Raw genomic sequence first — 26859 nt, 5'->3', positions numbered from 1 at the left:
TTTTGTGAAATCAATCAGAAAATAAAACATTGTACATTAAAATCAAAGGAAATTTTCTCAGTATTTACACTTTTCTTCGTCGTGTATACCGCTGTAAATATATGATTGCTAACATACATTATATATGTTCATGTCATAAAACATGACATAATACCGTTTGTGCATTTGATAAATTAAATGCAACGCATGTTCAAGTTACATTTCCGGATATATCTCACCGCTAATCGTTTTCATTGTTTATTTATTAGAATAGCAAACTAGAATAACGTGACTTCCGGAAAATGTCAGCGCCCTCGACAACCTTCCCGAATGTACAAAAAATCCGCGATGTTGTTCGAAATGAACTTGCCACCCTTTTGTTGTCGGTAAGCATGAATGCAGTTTATGTCTTGTCTTATTTAAATCGATTGAAAATACTCTTAACGTAACTTTTTCCCAACAACTGGATGATTCTGCCTAGCTTCCAGCCGGCAGGCATCAGTACTAGCACAACGCCAGGACTCTTTTCTTTAATTATTCTTTAATGATGTTTTCCAGCACATGTTTGTTAAAGATCCTCTTCGCTGGACCTTGTTATTGTTATTATAAATGTCACTTTCGGTAGTTATACGTACTGTTCCTTTGTAGTCGTCGTACTTATTTCCTGCCCATTCTAGTAGTCATCCAATTTTTTTTTCATTATCTTCTGATCCACTTGGATCCACTTATGTTCATGGAATGACCTGGAAAATTCCTCTGGATCTGCACCTTCTTTTGCGATGTTTAAAAAATCTATTACACCTGATTTAAAGCAGTTACAACCTCCTAAGTATTTTGGATTTGGTGATAGGAAAGTAAACATTATTCATACAAAGTTACGTCACCAAAACAGTTCCTTAAGATATGATTTATTTAGAGTAAATCTTGTAGAAAATCCTGAATGTGTATGTGGTAACCCATGTGAAAATGCATTGTACTTTTTCTTTGAATGTCCTCGTTTTGACCTTCAGAGGCGTGTTCTATTTGATAGTCTTGATGGTATGCATGTCAATATTAATATAAATTTACTACTTTCAGGAAACAAAAATCTGCTCATAGACACAAATATTATGATTTTTAGAAATGTGCACCATTTTATTAAAACCAGCAACAGATTTTAATTTCTTTAATTGTAATTAAGTAATACAGTATAATCGGTCCATACCAACCCCTGTCTATTTCGGATCATTGTCTATTCCGGCCTTACTTTTGTTAGACTTTTCTCACTTATAGTTGTTACAAACCAGCCAGCATTTTGATCAAGTTTGGACAGGTTATACTTATATCTATAGTTATATATCTTATTATTTTAGTTTCGGAGAGCAATGCCAACAGTTATATGTTTTGTCTTTTTCTTAATGTGACCTGTACTTTTGTTTGCCAAATTGTGTATATTGTAATTGTTTTGGGAGAGGGTGTCGATAATGTTGATATAACTTGTGCCCAATCCCTTTGTTATACTGTGGCTATAAAATATGTTTAAATCAAATCCACTTGGGAGACCTGTATATAAGTCCAAGCAGTAGCTCATCCTTCCCATTTAGATGTATTTTTACAAAGATCTGTTTCTGGCATTTGGTATTTATTTGAACTTCCGTATCCAAGTGTCACTGCTTTAGCCACTAGGGCTTATGTCTAGTTCGAAGGGTTTTGTCTATCTCTTATAAAATAGAATTACAGATAGTCACCTATCAGACAATTGCTATGGCCTAGTATAGTAGTATAGATTGCTGTTTAGGGGAAAGAGGAGCAAAATGCACACAAACATCCACATACATCAGAAAGAAATATTCTCACAAGGCCTCCATTCCAATCTATTCTTTGTCAATTCAAGTAACTGATCTAGACAAGTCCCGTTACGGCCTGTGTACAAAGTGAGATAAGATAGTCAATTATTATCAGAAACTATACATAAGTATTAGTATTATAATCCACAATGCTAACACTTTCATAATCATTCGGAAATTGCTAAAAGGATCAGATCTAGAAAAGCCCATATGTACAAGTTGAGATAAGCCAAGGAGGTCAAGTATGTGGCCCCTCAAAAATGAAATTGACACCTTATTTTCCATAAAATCACCTTGCAAAATTTATTAACTCATATTTGCTGAAAATCATCCATTACTCTCTGCTCACAGGTTTCTCTCTTCCCATTTGGTTGGTAGAAAAAACTATACAAAGTTGTTGAAGTGAAGAAAGTCTTGGTGACAGAGATCTTACCAGACATAAATTCAAGGCTTTGGGAGTAACAAAGGCAGTTTTTAATAACTGTGAAAACAAAATTAATCACATTTTCTCAATAAGAAGTATGACTTCAGTTGTGTGTAGAATCTTTATAATAGTTTCCAACATTGATAACCAAAGAAATCATTTGATGACCTTGTCCACCTTGAAATGAGGGAAACTGCATTCTAGGAACGAAGTACAAGAATGTGCTTTCTAAATATAGTGTTAGGAAATAGGCACTAGCAAAACCAGAATGAATTACAGATACTATAGACGAAAGAATAATATTTAACAGTCAGGAAAATTCTTTTGTGTTGCGTCATCTTTATAATGAATGTTTAGAAAATACAGGCACATGTACTAACTCTGGACTGCTTCTGTGTACATTTGTACATCAGTTGATACTGATGGTCTCTGCCTTTAGTTAAAAAATATCAGTATTTTTACAGTTCAAAGGAAAGAAAGATTTGGTGTTGGAATCCGACCTAATGAAACCACTGGATCGTATTGCAGGGGCTTCACTCCTAAAGGTATGTGTATGTGACATGTGGTATATGTTTTGTATATAATCATAACTTGAATGCATAACATATATTTGCAGTATCTAAGATACTATTTTCATTTGAAATTTGAATGTATGAAATTTCTGTCCATTCAATGCAGTGTACCTTTCGTCAGTTTTGCCCTTTTGCCAATTAGGTGAAAATAGATTAGCGTGAGAAATTATAGGCTAAAGCTGCAATATATATGCTATTATGCTTTCAGAATGAATATAACAATGAGTGAAGATTCTCTTTGATTTGAAGTCAAATTGAAATTAAAAATTTATTTATGTTTTTAGTACCAATATATAATGTGATTCTTTATATATGATTTTTTTTCTATTAAATTGTTTCCTCACTTCTAGCAACATGGTGTTGACAAGATTTTTAAATTGGATCCATCACAGAAATCTATACAGGGTTGTGATCAGTAAGTTTGCTTCTTTTCTACTTCAAAGCAAATATACATGTATGATGGCATGTAACTGCCATCTCATCGTCCAGTTGCCATGATAATTTATTGTGAGAAATTGTCATATGACAATGTTTCGTCATGATGATACAAACCTTAATTTACTATGTGGAATACTCTTGCACATAAGCACATGAAATGATTCAGAATAGTAAAAGAATACACGGCTCTTTTTAAGTATTAACCTGTGCGTAAATTTTTAACTACTTCAAACAATTTAAAAGTTGATTTTGAAGAGATATTGTTTAAAATGTCTGCTCAGGACATTTACATAAGATGCATTTTATTGACATGTTTTGGTCAAATTTAATTTTTTAAAATTCAATGGCAGCACCAACTGTCTGTATTGGTATCTGGGAATTTAGAGACATGACAGGGGAAGCAACTGCGTGTAATAAATTCATTTTTCAAACCTACGTTAAGAAAAATGTGCCAAAGGGGGAGAAATCATGTGGAAAAAACTGTTCATCGTTCTTTTTGATCTGTCCTCAAATTGCAAACATATTTTACATTTTTTTTACTACAAATGCTGATGAAATTCTTAATAATATTTCTTTCTTTTCCAAACTTCCTGTGAGATAATTAAGCACTTGCTAGGTTATCCATCTAATTTGTAAACTTAAATTGGGTTTTCAATTTTTTGTTATAGACGTATTTACTTGGTGAGACCTAGGATGCGAACAATGAAGGTGATTGCTGATCACATCAGTGGAGAAAAAAACTATGGGACATCAAGAAAGTACAAAATAATTATGGTTCCCAGGAAGGTAAGAAATTTTATACGCCTGTCAAGACATTTTAAGGAATGGCAGTGTTTATCTCTTTGCCTATTATAAATTTTTCTTAGTCCAGAGATTTCCTCCAATAGTTTTTAACCCATCATTTTAAATTTTGGTAGGTTTAATCACCATGACATCAATTTCTGTTTTCCTAAACGTGACTTTATTTGGAAGAGATAATGTCCCTTGTTAGGGCCCCGCATCGCGATGCGGGTGCCCTATAGTAATCACCTTGTCCGTCTGTCCCGCCGTCTGTCTGTCCGTCTGTCTGTCCGTCTGTCTGTCCGTTTCGCTTTCCGCACGATATCTTGAGAAGGAATGATGAGATTTCGATGAAACTTGCTTATGATACTTGGTACATAAGTCCCTCGCTCAAGTTCGATGTTCGCCAAATTCCGCGCATATTTAATGAGGCTGCTGCAATCTGATTGGCTGAATGTTTTACATGTCTGTCGGTTTCGCTTTCCGCGCGATATCTTGAGAAGGAATGATGGGATTTCGATGAAACATGCTTATGATACTATGTACATAAGTCCCTTGCTCAAGTTCGATGTTCGCCAAATTCCGCGCATATTTAATGAGGCTGCTGCAATCTGATTGGCTGAATGTTTTACATGTCTGTCGGTTTCGCTTTCCACGCGATATCTTGAGAAGGAATGATGGGATTTCGATGAAACTTGCTTATGATACTTGGTACATAAGTCCCTTGCTCAAGTTCGATGTTCGCCAAATTCCGCGCATATTTATTGAGGCTGCTGCAATCTGATTGGCTGAATGTTTTACAGAGAATATCTTCTGAAGGAATGATTTGGGATTTCTTTAAAACTTGCTTTGTGATACTTGGTACATAAGCCCCTCATTCGAGTTCAATGTTCACCCTGTCCGTCTGTCTGTCCGTCCGTTTCCCTGTCCGTCGATCCATATATCTGTCCATCTGTCCATTTTCATTGGATTTTGATGAAAGTTGCTTTCAATACTTGACACCTGTCCATATATTTCTTAATATTAAGAAACTCAATCATAAGGGGTAGGTATTATGCGGGGCCCTTCCTCGACATTGGTCTAGTTGTCTTTTTAATATCAACATTGTCGGCAAATTTTATTTTCTTTGTTTTCAAATGATCTTTTTCAAAGCAGAAATATTTTATTCTGCCCCGCTGTTTCAGCGGTAACAAGGATATCCAGAATTATTCAATTGTTTGTAACTGAACAACCAGTAAAAGGTCTCTTTACCTTAACCGGTGGCTATCCCACTGAACAACATACAAGAGACTCATCACATGCTATCCAAAGCAGTTGAGGTATACTGTCTTGCCTTAGGACACAACCAAGAAGAATAGTATCTGATAGTGCTCTGTGGGGTGACCATTAGCTACATTGTACAAAGTTACCCAGCCTCAAAACAATGATGGCTGTACATGGGGCACTAAACAATGAAATCAAATTGATACCTAAATCAGGAAATCTTTTCTAGATGATGTAGTAAGTTGATTGTACATTCAGTTTTCCTGAATAAAAGTACACATGCTGATAAAGTGTAGTTGTAATAATGGTAGGAATTAAATGTTTTAAGAAGGATGAGAAATCAAAGTTAATTTTATTTGTAATTTGATTTCTATATTATACAGCTACATGTTTGTGAGATGATCCTGGAACATGAAGGCGTGTTCGGAGATGTGACCTTGGATGAACTTCCACTTGACCTTATCCCACTTGACAGGGACATTCTGTCACTGGAACTCTCAGAATTCTTCAAAACGTTTTATTTGGTACCAGCTTTTTAGTAAACAAATTTTTGTTCTTTGAAGTTGTTTAAGGCTTTAAGTGTGTATTCCCTTTACCCATAATAAAAGTGATGTAGATTATTAATAACGATTCTATTCGAAATTCAGAGGGAAAAAATATTTTTCATACATATGTACAATAGCTATAGTAGTTTTGTTTTATCTTGTCTGTGTATGAAAACTTTGGGAAAGAAAGTGAGGGGATATATATAAGATCAATGAAGTAATAGCAACAGTACAGATAAACCACTGCTCTTGATTTAGATTTATAACTTTGTATTTGTTTTATGTTCTATGTATGTGTTGTAATTTATGTAACATTTGTGTCTTGATAAAGGGGCAGGTTACCTCGAAAATTTGACAATTCGCTTGTCCGTACTGTCACTATTACTTCATTGATCATGTATCTATTCCAGTAATACACATCAAACAAACATTTGTTTGTTAAGATCAATATTGGACCATATCATCGATATTAATATCAATATTTATATGTACATGTAAAAGTGAAGAGAGGGAAAAAAATCAATTCAAATCCCTGATTTTGATTTTTAAATATATCATATCAGCCCTATGTATAATCAAGTGCAATTGTATATTGTTTGTATAGTTCTTGAAATATATGTACTATTGTATCTCGAAATGAAATTGGCACATTTGCTTGCTACTTAGAATGTACTCTGATATTTTCTAGGAGAATGATCATTTGTGGCTACATACTGTTTCCAAGTCATTGATAGGACTCCAGGCTCTCATTGGGATGATACCAAATGTCTATTGCATAGGTCGGGGGTCAAAGGTAAGTGTGTTGTCATTATCTCGGGGTCAAAGGTAGGTTTGCTGTCATGGGTCTTGGACCAAATGATAGATGTGCTATCAAACATATGTATGTCAGGGGTCAAAGCCAGGTGTGCTGTAATAGGCCAGGGGTCAAAGATGAGTGGACTATCATGGGTCCATGATAAGAGGTACATGTAGGTATAATCGATGTCACACTACAAGTAGCTGATAAGTATTACAAAGAGTCACATGATTAGTGTACATTGTAAGATATTGTTTAGGTAGTGATAGGTTTGACATTGTATGTCAGGTTGATGTCACAAGGTTAAAAGCATTAGATTAAAATTTTAAAAGACTTGAACTTTTTTTCTAAGAGAATTGTATGAGGCATTGATTGTAAAAGTATACATTTTAAGTGATCGGCTTCATTGAACAGTTGTGGTTATGCACAATACATCAAAAACTGTCGTTGTCTGCACATCACCTGCACATATATATGATGCAGTATCAAGTGCATGATTGTGCAAAAGAATCACACATTATGTGCCATTTGGTAAAAGTGGTTGACTAATATTATGGACTGAAACTTAAAACTTGTGTAGTTTTTACTAAACAGTGATCAAAGGCTAATAAGTATTGATCAGTGATTATAAAGGACATTGTAATTTGAAAATACAAATACAACTGGACCCCATGTCAATTATTCTCTCTTTCAGATGGTGTACGAACTCATGAATTCCATACTTGGAGAAAAACTTGCAGGGACTGATTATAGTCGCAATGAAATAGGCAACCTGATTCTCATAGACAGAGGTATGTTATTAACTCTTCATGTATTCCATTATAGATTGTTCTTCTTCGGGAAATGTTTTGTCAAACTTTGAAGTTTTAATAACAGATGTGTACATTTAAATTGTGTATAATTATTGAAATTCTGTTTTCAATAAATGATAAACCCATCCTTCAATTTTTACTTACGTACTTTATTTTTGCATCAAAATAACAGGTATTTGTATATATGTAATTCACACTTACTTTTACTAAAAAAAAGTTGATTGAGAGGCCATTTAGCTGTCACAAGAGTTTTACAAAAATAAATAAATTATTGGCTTATTGTTACTCACATTTACTTCATGCTTGGCTTGTTTAATTTTCTTTAGTTCAATTGTAGTTATTTTCCAATACCTTAAACAAAGTAACAAGTAGCTATAAGTACTGGTATATTTACTTATAAAATGGAGGTCTTTGTCCACCAAAAAATGAAAGAGTTTGTTTCAGAGTTGACCTACTGAATATTTCACTTTCAGATGTAGATTACGTGACGCCTCTCTGCTCTCAGCTGACCTACGAGGGTTTACTGGATGAAGCATTTGGCATTAATAGTGGTATGAATGTCTCTGTCTTTTTAAATGTATTATGGCTGCTGATAGCAGTCTTTTCCAGTTGGTAGCTCCTCATACAGAATCAGGGTCAATTTATCAAATCATCAAACGATTTCATTTCTCTTGTATGAACGATTTTTATCAAAGTTTTTTTCGAAAGTCACATTTAAAAACAGCTATGCTTCATTGATTCAAGATCAAGGTCATCTACTATTTACAATGTATAGAAGTCATCAACTTAGGTGTATGTAAGGGAATTCATATCTAAATAATGATTGCATAATTTGTTTATAGGTGTTAAGCATCAATGCTACATGCAGATCTATAGAGCTTTATCAAATCATGAGTTGTCTTCCCTTGCCAATAGACAAGGCATCAGGATACAGTTGCTGAAAATTTCATTTTCAGCCACAAACTAAAACATAATTTTTGGAGCTGATTGTTTTTTTTTCACAAACTATATCTACAATTTATGTATATGAAAAAAAATTCTAATGATTTAAAATTCTCACTTTTAGAATCAGATTCGGAGTTTCTTGATAAATTACTTCTGTACTAATATGATTGTGATAGGGTATGTGGAGTTTGGATCAGACGTAACAGGTAAAGAGCAGCCTGTCAAACTGATGCTGAGCAGTGAGGATGAGGTAAGACAACACAAACATTTCATTTATAAACTAAGATCATTCTCAGGTTGTCTCAGTATATTGCTAGTGTCACAGTGATAAATATTCTTGTATCTTGCGATCTTTACATACACATTTACATACTTTCGTATTCAATTAGATATTACTTAAGTAATTTATAGTGAAATTTTTTATTCATATACAAGTTTTGAAAAATTAGTAATTTTGATTGTTAATAAATTTTGGAATAATTCATTGATACAAATTTAGAATATCTTTTCAGTTTGTATACCATAGTTAAATTTTATTTTCTTTTTCATTTTTTCAGATATTTGAAGAAGTTAGAAACCGACATTTTTCCAATGTATTTTCCTTTCTTAGTAACAAGGCTAAGTCATTACAGACAGATTTTGATGTAAGTCCAGGTGTTTATTAGTCTCTCTGTAGTATACGAACATTCTGTCTTTTTTGTAAGAAAATGAGTCGGAAAATCACACAAATACATATAGGATCTTACATGAGTTCTGATTTTGTATGGGACTTGTCTTCAAAATTTTTTGTTTCTACAAACATCTACCGAGCTTAAATGAAAAAATTTTGATGAATTAAAAAAAAATCCCCATGGAATGGAAATGATTTCAAGATCCTCTTTATCATATGAATAATCAATTTTACAAATATTACTGAAAGCATGGTTTCCTGTGTCAATCTTATAAGATATCTTCGCTCCATATCGGTAATCTTCATTGTGGTGTTGTAATGTAATCTGTTAGTCATGATAGGTCACATTACAGGTCAGGGTGAAGAACAAAAACTATTGTAGACAATTCTATCTTCTCAATGAGCACAACAATTGTGAATGTTTGAAAATAGTAATATTGGTTATAAGGGTGTTTCAGATGGGGTCAATCCTGGTAGTTAGCCAGAGTTTGACCCCATCTTGAAATCCTGAAGTTGAATTGCCCTTTATTCTAACATGAAGAATTTTTTTTCTCTCATTTCAACAAAGTTCCATAATCAACTTGGAAAGCTTGAAAAAATGTTTGATTGACTTCCATTTAAAAGTTTTTCTTTGTAGCTTTCTGCCAAAATACAAAATATCCAGTAAAATCTTTCCCAATCTTGCTTAATCTGCATGGAGAAATAAATTCTTTTGATCAGATGTATAATGTTCATAAAATTTGGTGTGAATTTCTATCACATTTTAATCATGTGTTCATGAATCTGTTTCAGAAAAGACATACACTGAAATCAGTGGGTGACATGAAGAACTATGTGGCTAACGAGTTAAAAAATCTGAAAAATCAGAAGGCAGTCTTAGCACATCGTAAGTGTGGATACAAAAAAAATTGCTTTCTCTACTTTTGGCTTAGGTTGATGGTGTTACTATAAATATATACCCCTTATTTCTGTTACCTTTTTTAGTCACATCAAATATCCTGGTGTGAATCTGTGTTGTCACCCAGACATCAACTGTAAAAAGATTTTTAGTAAACTGTAAAGGTTAGATATAATAATACATGTACAATGTACTTAGGTTGAGATTCACAGTGCAAAGGTTAAGATCACTACAACAGTTTATGTAAATTTGTTAAACATTGATACTTGCATTTTTCATGAATAGGAGCAGTGGATATTAACAAGCATTTTTTTAGTTTAAATTTAATATTACACTTAATAATATGTCATTAATTTGCTTGTGTAAAAAATATATGAATTTTCTTTAAAAAAAGATTCTGAAAAATGAGAGGGGAAAAATGTACCATTATTTCTCTAAATGTTTTAGAAAAGGAAAATTTTAATTGAAAAACAAGATTATTGTAATTTTCAGATATTGGGGCATGTGAAGTTATTCTAGGTAAGAAAACAAGAGGAGACTTTCAGGAGATTCTACAAGCTGAACATGGTAAGTCTTGTGTAATGATGGTTTACTTATAATTACCATGTGGAGTATATTTGATCCCTTTCTATGTAAACCATGTGTGATGTACTTTAAATCACATATATTTCATATGGGATTTAGTTTCGCTTATAAGCGAGGAGAGTAATTCGCAAATTAAAATCATTTCTAGACCACCGTTTGCAAAATTTTGTGTTCTTGAATATATCTAAAGTGTGACGTCCTTTCATAACTACAACGTTTTCCCCTTTTTTTAATGATTACCAGCTTTTTTAACATAAATTTCTCTTGACAGCCATGTTGGAGGGTTCTGGTTTAAAAGAAAACATCAGCTACATAGAGGAACTGATAAACAAACAGGTGGGTAACTTGTGCAGGTAGAAATATACAGGAATTTTAGGTATTTAGAAAAATTATGGAAAAATTGTCAGGTGGACAAAACTCACTGCAGGGAACAAATTCTAGCTACTTGTTTGGCAGTTTTATGATAAAGAAGAATGATAGGGAACAGGGCATGATTTTGAGAATCAGAGGGAAAAAGAACAGTGAGTGATACATAAAGCATTAGGGAAAAAGAATGGGGAGTGATGATTCACAGAGTAGGAGGGAAAAAGAATGGGGAGTGATGATTCACAGAGTAGGAGGGAAAAAGAATGGGGAGTGATGATTCACAGAGTAGGAGGGAAAAAGAATGGGGAGTGATGATTCACAGAGTAGGAGGGAAAAAGAATGGGGAGTGATGATTCACAGAGTAGGAGGGAAAAAGAATGGGGAGTGATGATTCACAGAGTAGGAGGGAAAAAGAATGGGGAGTGATGATTCACAGAGTAGGAGGGAAAAAGAATGGGAAGTGATGATTCACAGAGTAGGAGGGAAAAAGAATGGGGAGTGATGATTCACAGAGTAGGAGGGAAAAAGAATGGGGAGTGATGATTCACAGAGTAGGAGGGAAAAAGAATGGGGAGTGATGATTCACAGAGTAGGAGGGAAAAAGAATGGGGAGTGATGATTCACAGAGTAGGAGGGAAAAAGAATGGGGAGTGATGATTCACAGAGTAGGAGATGGGGAGTGATGATTCACAGAGTAGGAGGTAAAAAGAATGGGGAGTGATGATTCACAGAGTAGGAGGGAAAAAGAATGGGGAGTGATGATTCACAGAGTAGGAGGGAAAAAGAATGGGGAGTGATGATTCACAGAGTAGGAGGGAAAAAGAATGGGGAGTGATGATTCACAGAGTAGGAGGGAAAAAGAATGGGGAGTGATGATTCACAGAGTAGGAGGGAAAAAGAATGGGGAGTGATGATTCACAGAGTAGGAGGTAAAAAGAATGGGGAGTGATGATTCACAGAGTAGGAGGTAAAAAGAATGGGGAGTGATGATTCACAGAGTAGGAGGTAAAAAGAATGGGGAGTGATGATTCACAGAGTAGGAGGGAAAAAGAATGGAGAGTGATGATTCACAGAGTAGGAGGTAAAAAGAATGGGGAGTGATGATTAACAGAGTAGGAGGTAAAAAGAATGGGGAGTGATGATTCACAGAGTAGGAGGGAAAAAGAATGGGGAGTGATGATTCAGAGTAGGAGGTAAAAAGAACAGTGAGTGATTCATAGAGTAGAAGGGGAAATAGGAGGGTGATTCACAGTGTAAGAGGGAAAAAGAACGGAGAGATTCACAGAAAAGGAGGGGAAAAGGCTGGTGTTTATTTTACAATATAAGAGGGAAAAAGAATGGGAAACGATTCATTGTGCAGGAGGGAAAAAGAATGGGGAGTGATTCAGAGATTCTAGATGCAATTTATAGAATTTGTGATGTACACTGTATGAAGTATTTGTCTTAACCTGTCATATTTTTGCCAATTTTTTGATCAAAATGCACAAGTGAACAGATGTGTGTGATGACGCTTCCAGTAACTTGTTGAAAATATCAGTGGTGACTTTTATTATTATATTTTTCTTTTTCAGCATAACATTACTCAGACCTTGAGACTGCTGTGTTTATTGTCCATGACCCAAGATGGCATCACCAGCAAGGAGTTCAAGTCACTGAAAACTCAGTTTTTACATGTCAGTACATTTCAATAATCAAAATCAAACCTTTTTTCAATACTTAAACAAGAAATTGTATAATACTATCAGCTTTGTGTTAATTAATTTGATTATAATTTGAGGTGAAAGTTCTAATGGAAAATAATAATGGTAATTCCTTTTCAACTTTTCTTCTTATTTCCATTTCTTCCTAAATGGCTTGCTTTGCTTATGTTCAGTATGTTTGTTGGTATATTTTTTATTTTTTATTTATTTATTTATTTATTTATTTATTTATTGTTTACTTTTGTATTTTTTCTTACTTAGCTTTTCTCTTTTTTCACACACTGTATTTGTAGTGTAAGGTTTACTTGGTAGGTTTACATCCTGTTATGGATTCCAGTTTACCAAGGTAGATTTGATTCCTGTAGTGTTCGACTTCCTTTTTACATTGGTTATGTTTCTTTCCTTTAATGTTTGACTTCCCTTTCCCAAAGATTTTTGAGGGAGCATATAGTCACTGCCATGTCCATCCATCCGTCCGTCTGTTCTTTCATGTCTGTAGCATAACTTTGCCCACAGTAAAGCAAGGATCAGGAAACTTGGTGTTTACCAAATTGTGGGCCGTCAACCCCTTCATTACAGAATTATTGCCCTTTGTTTAATTATTGTGTCCAATGAAGTCGTTTTCAGGGAGAATGGATCATTCACCAGTTTCACTGATACTCTTGTAACTTTGGTCAATGAACGTCATGTGGTGCTTACTTCCTATTAACCATGATAACTTTCCCTCCTGTGGTATTTGACTCTCTTTGTGCTTGACTCCTTATTTACAAACATCAGCTGACTTCCTGTAGTTTTTAATTTCTGTTTACTTTGGTAAGTCACTTTCTGTTTTGTATAACTTCCTGTTGTCCATGGTAAGTTTGCTTCCCATGGTGTTTTACTTCCCGTTTCCCTTCAGTTGGTAATATTTGTGTACTTTTGTAAGTTAACTTCCTGTTTACCTGGTAATACTTGTGTTCTTTGGTAAGTTAACTTCCTGTTTACCTGGTAATACTTGTGTACTTCTGTCAGTTCACTTCCTGTTTACCTAGGTACTTTTGTAAGTTAACTTCCTGTTTACCTTGGTAGAACTTGTGTACTTCTGTAAGTTCACTTCCTGTTTACCTTGGTAATACTTGTGTACTTTTGAAAGTTCACTTCCTGTTTACCTTGGTAATACTTGTGTACTTTTGTAAGTTCACTTCCTGTTTACATTGGTAGAACTTGTGTGCTACTATTAATGCTTTTACTTACTGATATGTTCTGCATTATTACAGAGTTATGGGTATGAACACATGCTAACCTGCCATAATCTAAAGCGTCTAGGGATACTCACTGATCAAGAAGCTCAGGCCATGCCACTCACTGCAGGAGTACAGGCAGCCATGGGCAAGAGGGGTTCCTACCGCAGCCTCTGTAAACGTTTAGCATTGGTAGGGTCACAGTTATGAAGTGCTGCTTTACAAAATACTTAAAAAGTAATGCTTAAAAATATTGTATAATGCTTAGAATAAAGTCAATGGTTCCAAATACATGCTTGGTTCTATACTTATTGGTAATATCTTTTACAATTACCTTGTTATAACTCGTACCTACACTTTATGTCAGAAATAATGTGTATGATTGCAATAGTATAAATTTATGTTGTCAAATCATTGAACTGTAATGTAGGGAAAAAGGAATTTGAATCTTTTTTGTTTTTAAACCATTGTAAGATTTTATGATGCATGTTAATATTTTAAAACATGTGTAACGGTATATATAATGTGTAATAGATTTTATGTTTTGTCAAGATTTATAAATTTTTTCTTCACAGATACCAAAAACTGATGAAATCAACTTGAAAAGTCCAACTGATATGTCATATGTTTTCAGTGGAGCCTACACACCTATCTCATGTAAACTGGTTGAACAGGTTAGTAATGATACTGCTTTTTCATATTTTGACTCTGATGTCAATCTGAAATGGTTAAGAACATCCTGAAGTTTGAAAAAAGTCTGCATATCAGATTGTTTTTTGTAACACCTGATAGCGTTCTTAATGTTAAACAACTGCTAAATCTGTTGTCAACATCTGCTTATCCATTAATGTCAACAAATGGAAAAAAAAAGAACAAAGTTTAATATCAATAACATTTAGACCTGTTTGAATCAATAAAAAATACTTTCAGATAGTTTTTGATTTTCTGCATTGTTTATAAGAAAAGCTGCATATCATTTGTTTAAGATATGTAATTACTAAAAGTATTGCTTCTTTATTGGATTACTTCCCTTGGTATAATCACAGGTTTTGTCAAAAGAAGGTTTTACCGGCATGGAGGAAATTCTGAAGAACTTACCAGGTGGCACGTTTTCTGATGTCAAAATTAAACAAAAAGGTAATTTGAAAGTAAAAACATAATGATGATTAAGATAATGATAAGATAAAATGCAAAAAATTTAATACTGATACAAAATTTTGTTTAAATAGGGGCATTGAATTAAAGAAACCATCATCAGCTTATGTTTTTTAAAAGACAATTTCAGTGAAATTAATTCAACAAAAAATTAAGAAAAATAAATCTTTAGAGACAGGAGGCCTGTATATGGATGTGTTAGTGTAATTGCTATGAATTGTATTGTATACCTTGTCAAATACAGACTGCTTTATATATAGAGAGAATATCTCTTTAGCTTGATTGGTTGATTGTTATACTAGTTCAATTGGCCTAAATAGACAGGTGGCCTTTCTACAGAGGTTGTCTGTAAGATTGGTTTTACTTACTGTTGGTAGCATTCTCAATTCCCCACGGGTTACAATCACTTTCACTATCTGCACCATGAGAACATGTCTTGACAAAATTGAAGGTTCCATGTGCAACACCTTTTGAAGAAGACAAAAAGACTAGTTTGATCCTTAAATGTACATAAAACAAATCTGGAGGTCACAAAACATATTTTAATGGCTTTGAAGTTGGGTGTCTTCGAAAGGAGCATATTAGCCTGTGATCGGTCAGTTTTTTCTCCTGGAACAAATCAAATTATCTTCCTTGTGCCTTCAATTTATCAAGGATGTGTTGTAGAATATGTCCTGTTCTTTTTACTGATAGATTACTCACTGAAACTGCAACCTGAGTCATCGCACAGTTATGATTTGTAACTTTTTTCCTTATAGGTAAAGGTAGCAGCACTAATGCTACGTCTCCATCACAGCGTGTTGTCCTTGTCTATTTCCTTGGAGGATGTACATACTCAGAGATAACTGCCCTCCGCTTCCTCGGCAGACTTAAAGGTAAGACAGAATTACCATGTTAGATTTGTAGTAGAAATGTAAAAACTTTCATGTTTTAAAGGACAGAAATGTTGGACCATTGAGGTCATGAGTGTGGATCTTTATCTCTTGTTCTTTATACTATAAACATACATATTTTATCTGCAATATCCTAAACTACATATGTATAAAGTAAGGTCAGATATACATTTTTTTTTTTTTTAAGTTGAAATCAGAAATGAAACAGCTTGTTTCATTTAAATTTATTAATTAGTACCCTGCCAGTAAAACCTGAGGGGACTATAGTGTGTTTGTGGGTCTGTCCGTCTGACTGTCGAGACAGATGGTTTGCAGATGATAACTTGAGTTAGGGATGACCAATTAAGTTGAAAATTGATACAATGTTAGTTTAGTTTGAGACCTACTGTGGGATTGTATATGTGGTTAAAAGGTCGACCACAAAGATCATTTTTGTTTAAAATAGATTTTTGGTTTCCAGATGATAATTATGGTCAGGGATGGCCAATGTGGTTGGAACTTAATACATTGTTAGGTTAGTGGGAAACCAAGGGTTGGATTGTGTTTGTGGTCTAAAGGTTAAAAGGTATGAAGGTGATTGTTGATTAAAAATAACTTTCTAGATGATAACTGATATCTTCATTTAGAGATAATCATTTTGGTTAGGATATAATGAAAAACAATAATTATGGCACACCAGGGGACATGTTTGTTTTACTTTTGAGGTATCTGTCTTGTACAATTTTTTCATTTCATCTTTGAAATTGATACGAATTGAACCCTTTTTAAAAATAACATTAACAGTATTGTAAGAATGAATCTGAAACTTGACAAATAAAATCTATAAAGCTGTCAGAACCTGACTTCAGACTCTAAATGTGATAACTATTAAATGCTTCTTTATTGTGATGATGATTATGCTTTTATTTGGAATGCTGAATACCCCAGCTGACAAATAAAGCTTTGATTTTTAAATGAAGAACGAAATTCTAAGTTCCATAAAAATCTTGTTTTGCATTACCAGCAAAAATGATTTTTGTACAGCAGCCAGATTTCAGTATTGTAATAATTGAGTTATCTCCCCTCACCCAATATTGATTTTGTTTGGCAAGAAACCATTGGAAATTTTGGTAGCCTTTGTTAGACAGCAATTACTAGCTACAGCTGTAGCTAAATGTTTACAATTGACTGTTTTCTTTGCTTTGGCTGTCTTTATCAGTACTTAACATTGATATTTATATTATAAAAGGTATTTTTGAACCTTTTGCACACATGACAGTTCTTGAGAATTGTTTGGAAGTGTTTTATATCTAAGAAATCTATTCAGTCCCATCAATATATTTTTGTAATTTCTGTATCCTCTCAGTAGTAATAATTACTTAAAAAATCACATAGTGACATCTTACAAATTTATTGCAAGTGTTCAACTGTTTTAGATGAAGGGGCTGTAAGATTTCTGTTCTTTTACCAAGAAATAAAGATCATGGAATTACATGTGATATAGTAACAGACTCTGTTACTGTACAATAAACTTTACCTAAATTGATCTAGATACTCTGTACTGGGCCTCCCTTATTTTGTTCAGTGAGGTAGCCTCTAGCTAAGAATACTTTAAGGAAACTCAAATATTCACCATAAAACAATAATGATTAGATCATGATTATAAAGGAAATGTGATGGTTAAAAGGATGATTTAGCATTTTAAGTAAAAGCATAGTGATTTAGATTTTAGGAACTTTTATGTGGTGTTAGGTCAAATTAAAAAAATGTAAATACTGTTGCTGATTTTGATAGTATTTGTTTGTGTATATGCATTTAAAAGTGATTAGAATATCTTAATGGTTAAAGCTTGTTGTTGCAAACTTTGAAAGCTTTATTATCAAGATTTACACAAGATGTGCTCTCTAGGGCCCCATCTCCTCTCTCTTCCCCTGGAGGATCAATCAGCTACTATTCAGAGTACATATTCTGAACTGTAATTGCATGGAGTCCCTTTTACCATATTTGATCAAATTCAGACAAGTAGATACTAGAAAGTAGGACATATGTCATGGTGGTCTGATGTTGAAGAAAACGTTAATTCTTGTATCTGTAAACAGGCTGTTGTTTAATGGTGCATTCACATTAGAACTCAAAGAACTAACACAGTTTCCGCTACATCAGATATAAAGACAAGATGTAACAGGACAGGAAATATTTCTAAAAATGGCAACTTGCACAGAGCAACTGAACAAAAACTTCCTATTTCACATAAAACAGGACACTGTCAAAAGACAGGATACACACAAATATCCCCATGAACACATTGGAATATAAACATATACAACAAAACAGACTTATATCATTATGTGTATATTGGATACATAATCACTAGCACACTCAACAGATAGAGTCTTGTCCGTTTTCCGATGGGTCATGCATACCTTACACAATCATATATGTTGAAAGGTAAAGATAATCCTCGGTGCATAGGATGTGATGAGCCATTCAACGTTAAACATTTTTTATTGGACTGCGCTGACCTTCTGTCTACTCGAGAATGTTTTTATCGTAACATTACATGTCTAAAAACCCTTTCTGAAACTGTTGAGATTTGTAAAATTCTACATTACCTGATAGATGTTTGTCTATATAATAGACTATGACATATCATTTTAATCTTTTGTTTTAAAATACCCATTAAAGATTTTTAGCATTTGTCTTTTTACCATTTGGTTTGTTTAATGTTATTTCCTTTTGGATCTCTGTGTGGTTTACCATTTGATGGCCCTAATGACCTATTATGTGTTGATGGGCTGTTAAGAATGCAATAATAATATTAAGATAGAGTACAATTACTGTATCATTTAAGAACTATATGATACTCAAACATGGATTTGGTTCATCTCAATCTTGTGAAATACAAATTACCTCATGCAAGCATGACCTTGCAAAAGACAATAATGTCATTAGATTTTGTCACAGCCAGGGACAAATTCCAAAAGAAATGCTTAAAGTACAAATTGAAATGTGATATCTTATGGCATCACAGGTCATACACTGGCATTGATCACAGACTTGTAAATAAATGCACCCAAACAGCAATACCTAAAGGGTAAAGCTCAAAGATTGTACAACAGAGACACAAGTGAATAGCACCTTTCAATAAGATTCAGAATCAGATGAAGTAGAGTCAAATATTGAATAAGACTACATCATACAGCTTTTTCATTCTTCTAAGTTTTCATTGGTGTTCAGAGTGCAAAATTTTGAAATTAAATTGGTGACTACGGGAAAATCAAACATGATTAATGAAAACGTCAAAATCTTGATTTGGAGGTGCACAAGCCCAAATATTTCAATAAATTTCATAATTTTCTGGACTGCCTCAAGGAGCCTGTGTTTAAGCCTAATCCTCATTCTCACATACATAAGTAACTTACAAGAATATATAATATATAGCAACTTGGACCATTTGTCAACAACAGCATACTATACAAAACTATCAAAGCCAAGACCGCACACACAAACTGCAAGTTGAGGACTTAAATATGGCTAGGAAAATAGGAAGGGAGTCAGTTCATGAATTTCCACTTAACAAATGCTTTGTGCTCATCTCACCTAAACACACAGAGATCAATATATCAGAGATAAAGATTTGGTAATCATACGTTAGAATTGGTCAGCTCTAACAAATACTTGAGAATCTTCAGGCCATTGAAGACATGCTCTAGATATCAAAGACACAGTGAAGGTATTTTTGGTAACAGTTTGAATACTGCATGCTCTTGAGTTTGAGAAGCACTTCACACAAATAACAACCCACTAGTAAAAGTACAGTAAAGAACAGCTTTTCATATCAACAGCCCCGACAAGCTCAGTTACAGACATTTTACAAAAACTGCAGTGTCCAATCACTTGGCAAATAAGAACATGTCTCATACTTACAGTAACATACACCAGCTTGTAATCATCATAACAAATATTCTCATCCCTGCAGATGACAGAACACAATGTAAAAGCAACCTAAACTACAGACACATCCAATTATCCAAAGCCATATAAAATTATCCTTCTTACCATATACCATAACGCAGTGGAACCTTTTCCCCACCACAATCAGTCAAAGCACTGCACAAATGGAATATGAAACCAGAGCAACACACAACACCATGATAGGCATCTACAAACACTACTTTTCAATCTCTTTCTGTCTTTCTGTGTAATGAAATTACATGCAGTTCAACAACTGCCATAATTTTCACAATTGATGGCAGTAGTAAACTGAAAAAAGAATACACACATCTGTTCATACTGTCTTTCTGTTTAATGATTACCTGAATTTTTTTGCCTCTGCATTCAACAGTAGCAAGAACCTGAATTGATCTTTTTTAGTTCTAAGCTTGTTTTATAGACTAGTATAGGTAATTGTCTAATGTAACAATTTGTATTGTATTTCTGACAGTAGAATGTGTCTGTTGTATCTGATATCTGACAGTAGAATGTGTTTTGTATCAGATTTCTGACAGTAGAATGTGTGTTTTGTATCTGATATCTAACAGTAGAATGTGTGTTTTGTATCTGATTTCTGACAGTAGAATGTGTCTGTTGTATCTGATATCTGACATTACAATGTGTGTTTTGTATCTGATATCTGACAGTAGAATGTGTGTTTTGTATCTGATTTCTGACATTACAATGTGTGTTTTGTATCTGATATCTGACAGTAGAATGTGTGTTTTGTATCAGATTTCTGACAGTAGAATGTGTGTTTTATATCGGATTTCTGACAGTAGAATGTGTGTTTTGTATCTGATTTCTGACATTACAATGTGTGTTTTGTATCTGATATCTGACAGTAGAATGTGTGTTTTGTATCTGATTTCTGACATTACAATGTGTGTTTTGTATCTGATAAACGACAGTAGAATGTGTGTTTTGTATCTGATATCTGACATTACAATGTGTGTTTTGTATCTAATATCTGACAGTAGAATGTGTGTTTTGTATCAGATTTCTGACAGTAGAATGTGTGTTTTATATCAGATATCCGACAGTAGAATGTGTGTTTTATATCGGATTTCTGACAGTAGAATGTGTGTTTTGTATCTGATAAACGACAGTAGAATGTGTGTTTTGTATCCGATATCTGACAGTAGAATGTGTGTTTTGTATCAGATTTCTGACAGAAGAATGTATCTTTTGTATCAGATTTCTGACAGTAGAATGTGTCTGTTGTATCAGATTTCTGACAGTATAATGTGTCTTTTGTATCAGATATCTGACTGTAGAATGTGTGTTTTGTATCTGATTTCTGACAGTAAAATGTGTCTTTTGTATCAGAATTCTGACAGTAGAATGTGTGTTTTGTATCAGATTTCTGACAGTAAAATGTGTCTTTTGTATCAGAATTCTGACAGTAGAATGTGTGTTTTGTATCAGATTTCTGACAGTAAAATGTGTCTTTTGTATCAGATTTCTGACAGTAAAATGTGTCTTTTGTATCAGATTTCTGACAGTAAAATGTGTCTTTTGTATCAGAATTCTGACAGTAGAATATGTCTTTTGTATCCGATATCTTGTTTCTCTTGATTTCTGGCAGTCTAGAATAAAGTGTGTGCTTTTGGAGTCTTTGATTCCTGTTTGTAAAGTATGTTTGGTAACTGGTTAGTCTCTAGCAGATAGCAGAATGGGAGTTTTATGTCTGTGACCTCTAAGAGTTGAATATGATTTGCATGTGTTACATATGTTTCTGAAACAGTCTCTGTATATTACAGGATACCGATTCCTTGTGGCCACGACAGCAATGATTAACGGTAATACATGGCTGAACTCTCTAGTAGAGAAGTGAACAAAACACCATCTGTCAACTTTAATCCCGCGACGGAGACTGATGTAGCAGATTGAGTCGGTACAAGGTCACTAGGCCACGTGACCTGGGCACGAGCCGTGAGGGCAAACAATGACTGTCAGATATAAACGTTGTTTACTACACACAAGGGAGTTAAGTCTGTCATGTCTACACCTAGGGATCGTTGTAGATGAAAGTTTTAATGTCACGGATATACATGTACGTTTCAGGAAGACGAAAATGAAATAATAAAAGGGCAGATAGCTCGGCTTTTCCATGCTTTACAATAAAATTAAAAAGACGACAGTTGCGGCAGCTGATCCAACAAAATCCAGTTCCAGGGGTTATAACGATACTCATCAGAGTTGCAATATGTATGATTATAGATATTAACCTAACACACAGCTATAAACTAAAGGTAATTTTCCAACAAGATAATCGGGCTTTTTTTATATTCGTCTCCGAATTTGAAATACAAATGTATTTTATCAAACCTATAATCACAATGCATGAGAGACATCAGGGAAAATCTCTGATTATTGAGGAACGTATGAATTTGCTGTAGGGATAGAGAGATATATTAGAATTTATGATCGAGGTAAGGAGATAATCAAATCTGTGAATTTATGATAGGGAAGGATCTGAGCGAAATATGTGAATTTATGATAGGGAAGGATCTGAGCGAAATATGCGAATTTATGGTAGGAACGGATCTGAGCGAGATATGTAAATTAAGGATAGAGAAAGAGGGCAATCTGTGAAGTTACGATAGCGCGTGAGAGAAATCTGAATTTAGATAGGGAAAGAGCGAAATCTACGAATTTACGACAGGGAAAGATGGAGAGGTATGATATCACCATAGCATGGGTGCTATTTAAGCTATTGTGTTAAAGATGATGCAAGAAATACAAAAAAAAAATGTTAGAATTACTGATAGAAAGACAAAAACCTCTTAAGGGTGCTAGATTTAAGTTTGACCGATTACATTCACTTAAAAGCTGGTTGGAAGGAATCCTGGTTAACTTAATGGCAAGAAATGACAATTTTATCAAGGCTTCTAAAAATGAAATAAAACGTTTTAATGAAAAGAAGTTGTGCATGACAAAATACTGTACACTCCACGAACAGAAGCACTAAATGATTTTCTACTATTTAGGCTGTTATGAAAAATAATGACGCATCCCGTTACTCATTCTCAGCGTACGTGTCGTTTGGATTTTTCCATAATCCGTGATTACATAACACAGGCCATGCATGGGCGACATTGACTAAATATATCTGGATTGTGTTTCGACAGGAGGCGGGGACAATTATGTGTGCGTCCTCCTTTTTTCTCCTTTGAACAAACTGCTGAATCGAAAGAAAAAAATACCAATTAAATATCCTGTAAATTTTGTGTGTGACCATTGTTTCCAAAATTAAATGAACTGAATTTTCCTCGAAATGAAAACTGGTTTAAATGTTCACTAATGATCACTTTTTGTTTAAAAGTTGCTAGAATTGAATTCTGTTCGTTTGACTTAATTGATAGTACTAAGATTGTAAGTTTTCACATCGTTCTTTTTTCTAAGGAACAAAACTGTTGTTATACATTTTACATCTGCAAGGTAATATATTTTCGTATGACTCCATCAGTTTCACAGACACTTAATTTCGTTGATAAATAGAACTTTATTGATCTGCTGATAACAATTTAAACTCTTGATGAAATCAGAATATTAATTCGTTGGTTAAGAATAATCGCGAAATGAACGAAAATAAAAACCCTTCGAAAGTTAAGGAGTTTACAGTGCCACACATTGCTACAAATATGTTTATAAATCGTTAAAACTACATTTGTTTTGTATCTCCTCTGATCATTACAAAATTGGTGGGGCAATGTGCTAGGTGGGACGGGGGTGGGGAGGTGTCGGACTCTGCTTGTGGACTTTTAGACTTCTTTGCTATAAGCTACACATGACGCGGTACCACTAGCACGAGTTGTGGAACATTTCAACATGTTCACACGTGCGTATGTTATTTTTGAACATGCTTAGGGTAATACGATGTATAATAGGTTTACAGTGGGGTTTTTTAACAGTCTTGTAAGTTTATGAACATTAATCCGTATCACGTCGAGAAATTTAAGTGAAATAATGTTGTGTTTTTTTACATTAATTTTTATGTGAGTCATGCGCAATTTACTTGACGTGATCAATGGATTTGTGATATTCATCAGAGAAATATCTTTGATGAACAACTGGCATTGTATACTACTATATATATATATATATATATATATATGAAATAAAAAATATATATAAAGTATACATATCTTGTTTTCTCTTGATATGTAAATGATTTCTTTGGTGGAACTTTACCTGAATTAGGGTACACTTTTGTTTATGTGAAGATCAAAAGTGCGTGGTTCGACGCTACCTATCCATGGCGCTTTGTGTTTCTCATGAAGTTGAGAAACAGACTGGCCTATGCTGGCTGGTTGTGTCCTAAGGCAAGGCATTTTACTCTAACAATTCTGGATAGAATGTGACTGATATGTATGTTCATTGAAGTAGCCTTCAGCTACAGCAAGGGGACTCGCTTCAAAATGACCAGCTGTAGACGGGGCGATACAAAATGCAAACACTCGCAGACATACATGTACTTTAGAATATGAGAACATTGAAAGAAATTTTGTCTACACAGAGTGAATTTTATGCCTCGCCATTGCATGGTTTTGTGGTATGTAATACTACTCATGGCTGTCGTTCCATTATCATTTCGTTTCCCGCTGATTTACAACGTACTCTCAGTAGGTACAGGTATAGAACTGTAATGTGTACTACTGTAACAATACATAGGTAGGTGAAGGTCTGATTGGTTATAATCAACTTATTTTTTCTTGAGTAATGGCGATTTATTTCTCAAGAATTTTAATTGAAACTTTGACATTAACTTTACTGTATCATTGATTCTGCCATGAAAACTTTTCTTGAAAAGCCAATAGCTCTAAACAGTTTCAAACTTCTTGGTTGCCGGTGGGCAGGGGGTATTCTAGTTTATATATGATATACATGTACTGTAACAAGTGCTTGACCAAAGTCACAATTGGCCCCCTCCCCCTCCCCCCCCTGCCTACGCCAGTGCATGTAAACCACTGGAAAAGGGAAAGATAATAAGACCATGTGTTGCGAAAGGGTAAGGGTCCTCTGCTTCATCACTGGCAGTAGACAAACCGAGTGAAAATTCACAATACGCTGTACGTATTGAGTTTAGAACGCTACATGCCACGTTTTAATTCACTCGAACATTGGTTCGCAATATGCATACTTCTCTGTGTTATATTGCAATCGTGAGGTCAATGAAATTCACTAAAATGGAATTGGAAGGAGAATTAGTGCACTTATCCGCCTTGGTTTCGACATTTTCTGTCAATTTTGGTTTAAATTCCTTTAGACCCTTAAATAAACTGTACATCTTGTTGCTACAATTGCGAAACAAGTTTATTTCCAACTTCTATATATCACTCTTGTCGGCCGGGATGGAAACGTAAGAGGGTCTTACTTTGGTGGGAATCCGGAGTACCCAGGGAAACCCTTGGCATCACCGATGATTCTTAGATGGATTGAACAGCTGTGTGATGCAGTTTACATAATATTATGTAATTCATTAAACAACATCTAACTCTAAATTTTATTGAAATGTGTTATTCACATGTGTGTTATATTACAGACACACTACACTAACTTGCTCTACCTTATCTACTGGGGCTCTAGGCGTACGTGTATATTTTTAAAGTTTATGTCGGTTATATGAATAATTAACATAGCTCCGTCAATAAATGTTAATCATACTTTCCATTAACGTGTTTACTGTGCACACAATCTTTATTCTATATGTATCATAATGTGTCAGTTTTACAGTTGTTTTATAGTTTCCTCTCAGTGAATATACTGATTACTCTCGGGCGGTTATTTTTAAGACCTGACTTCAGGAGAGATGAGACATGTATGATGGGATGAAGATGGTACAGAGAGCTTGAGGTCAATGTTATTATCGTTGTTATGTAAACGAGTGCATGTGGAAGTCCGTTGCAAGTTTTACACGTGCTGTTTCTGGCGCAAGCGAAACAGGTAGACATTCGACAGTGGTGACACATGCAGGTGTCTGTGTTCGCCTACCCTTCGATTAGACAGGCCTTCCCATCCCACCCACCTTTAGTTTATACTACCAAATAGACTTTGTTTGTTTGTTTGTTTTTTTTTGTTTTTTTTTCACTTTTCCCGTAACCGTGCAATCCAGATGTTGTGTGTCCCGAGTACCAGATGTGCCTATATTTTTAGCGGATCTTGCTTGAGACGGGAGTTTTAAAAGGTGATGCCAAATTTGTTATACATTTTCTCGAATAAGTTGTGTGCATTCTAGCAGATAGGTGGACGAACTCTCAGTAAAGAGTTTGAGTTATAAATGATAAAAAATGTTCATGTTCGTTTGAGAGAAGGGAAACAAAACTTAACGTAAACTATTTTGATGAAAGGTCAAAAGTTACTATGACAAATTCTGACATATCCCTAGTTGTAGATATGCACCTCTTACTATTGGCGAGATCTCATATTTACTGTTATGTTTCAGTTCTCGTTGACCGTTTGCAAGCATTTCCGGACCGGAAATTTAAAAAAAAACACACACATTCAATCATGATCTCCAGCGAGATTTTTGTCTGGTTTTATAAAAGCAATCATAAATCCAGATTCGAAATCTGAACTAATATATTCTATACAAGTGTTTAACAGTGAATCTACCTCAAATCATTAACACTTGCCGATACATATAACATTTGGATTTTATGTCAACTGATGGGCAGAGAGGAAAATGCCACGCTTTTCAGTTTTTTGATAACTTGCTCTTATATATCTAGAGTAGAGCTTAGCAATGTTGTGAATCGATTACTGGAAACGAGATAAATTGGTGAAATCGTTATTTTTGCCACTCTCAGTTTATTATTTAATTTTATACACTTCGAACTAGATATTAGAAAAAAATTTGGATGCACAAATTAAATTGTTGATAGTGAAATTGAATAGTAAACGGGTCAGATTTTCTAAAATGAAATCGATTATCGTTTTGTAGTTCATTTTTTTCCTTAATTTTGTACTACTACTCGAGAATGCATGAACCACGATAGTAAATGAAACGCTGCCAAC

At 34.2% G+C, this 26859-nt stretch overlaps 1 protein-coding gene across 1 annotated transcript; it reads left to right on the top strand.

Moving 5' to 3' along the window:
• The first annotated feature begins 281 nt into the window (after positions 1-281).
• Positions 282-23567, top strand: LOC132543275 (vacuolar protein sorting-associated protein 33B-like). The gene is made up of 19 exons (XM_060206758.1): positions 282-365; positions 2694-2774; positions 3152-3216; positions 3908-4025; positions 5666-5806; positions 6516-6620; positions 7318-7414; positions 7909-7986; positions 8557-8630; positions 8938-9024; positions 9843-9936; positions 10441-10515; positions 10805-10869; positions 12471-12572; positions 13856-14011; positions 14395-14493; positions 14866-14956; positions 15733-15849; positions 21603-23567. Exons 1-19 carry the CDS (start codon positions 282-284, stop codon positions 21674-21676), a joined length of 1803 nt encoding a protein of 600 aa, XP_060062741.1. The 3' UTR covers positions 21677-23567.
• Positions 23568-26859: the final 3292 nt, after the last annotated feature.

This window comes from Ylistrum balloti, unplaced genomic scaffold (genome assembly GCF_031769215.1).
Source record: "Ylistrum balloti isolate Yb309-2 unplaced genomic scaffold, AGI_CSIRO_Ybal_v1 Utg369752, whole genome shotgun sequence".
In the NCBI taxonomy this organism is placed as follows: domain Eukaryota; kingdom Metazoa; phylum Mollusca; class Bivalvia; order Pectinida; family Pectinidae; genus Ylistrum; species Ylistrum balloti.
Note: the sequence above shows the minus strand (reverse complement) of the source record. Positions and strands in the feature narration are given on the sequence as shown.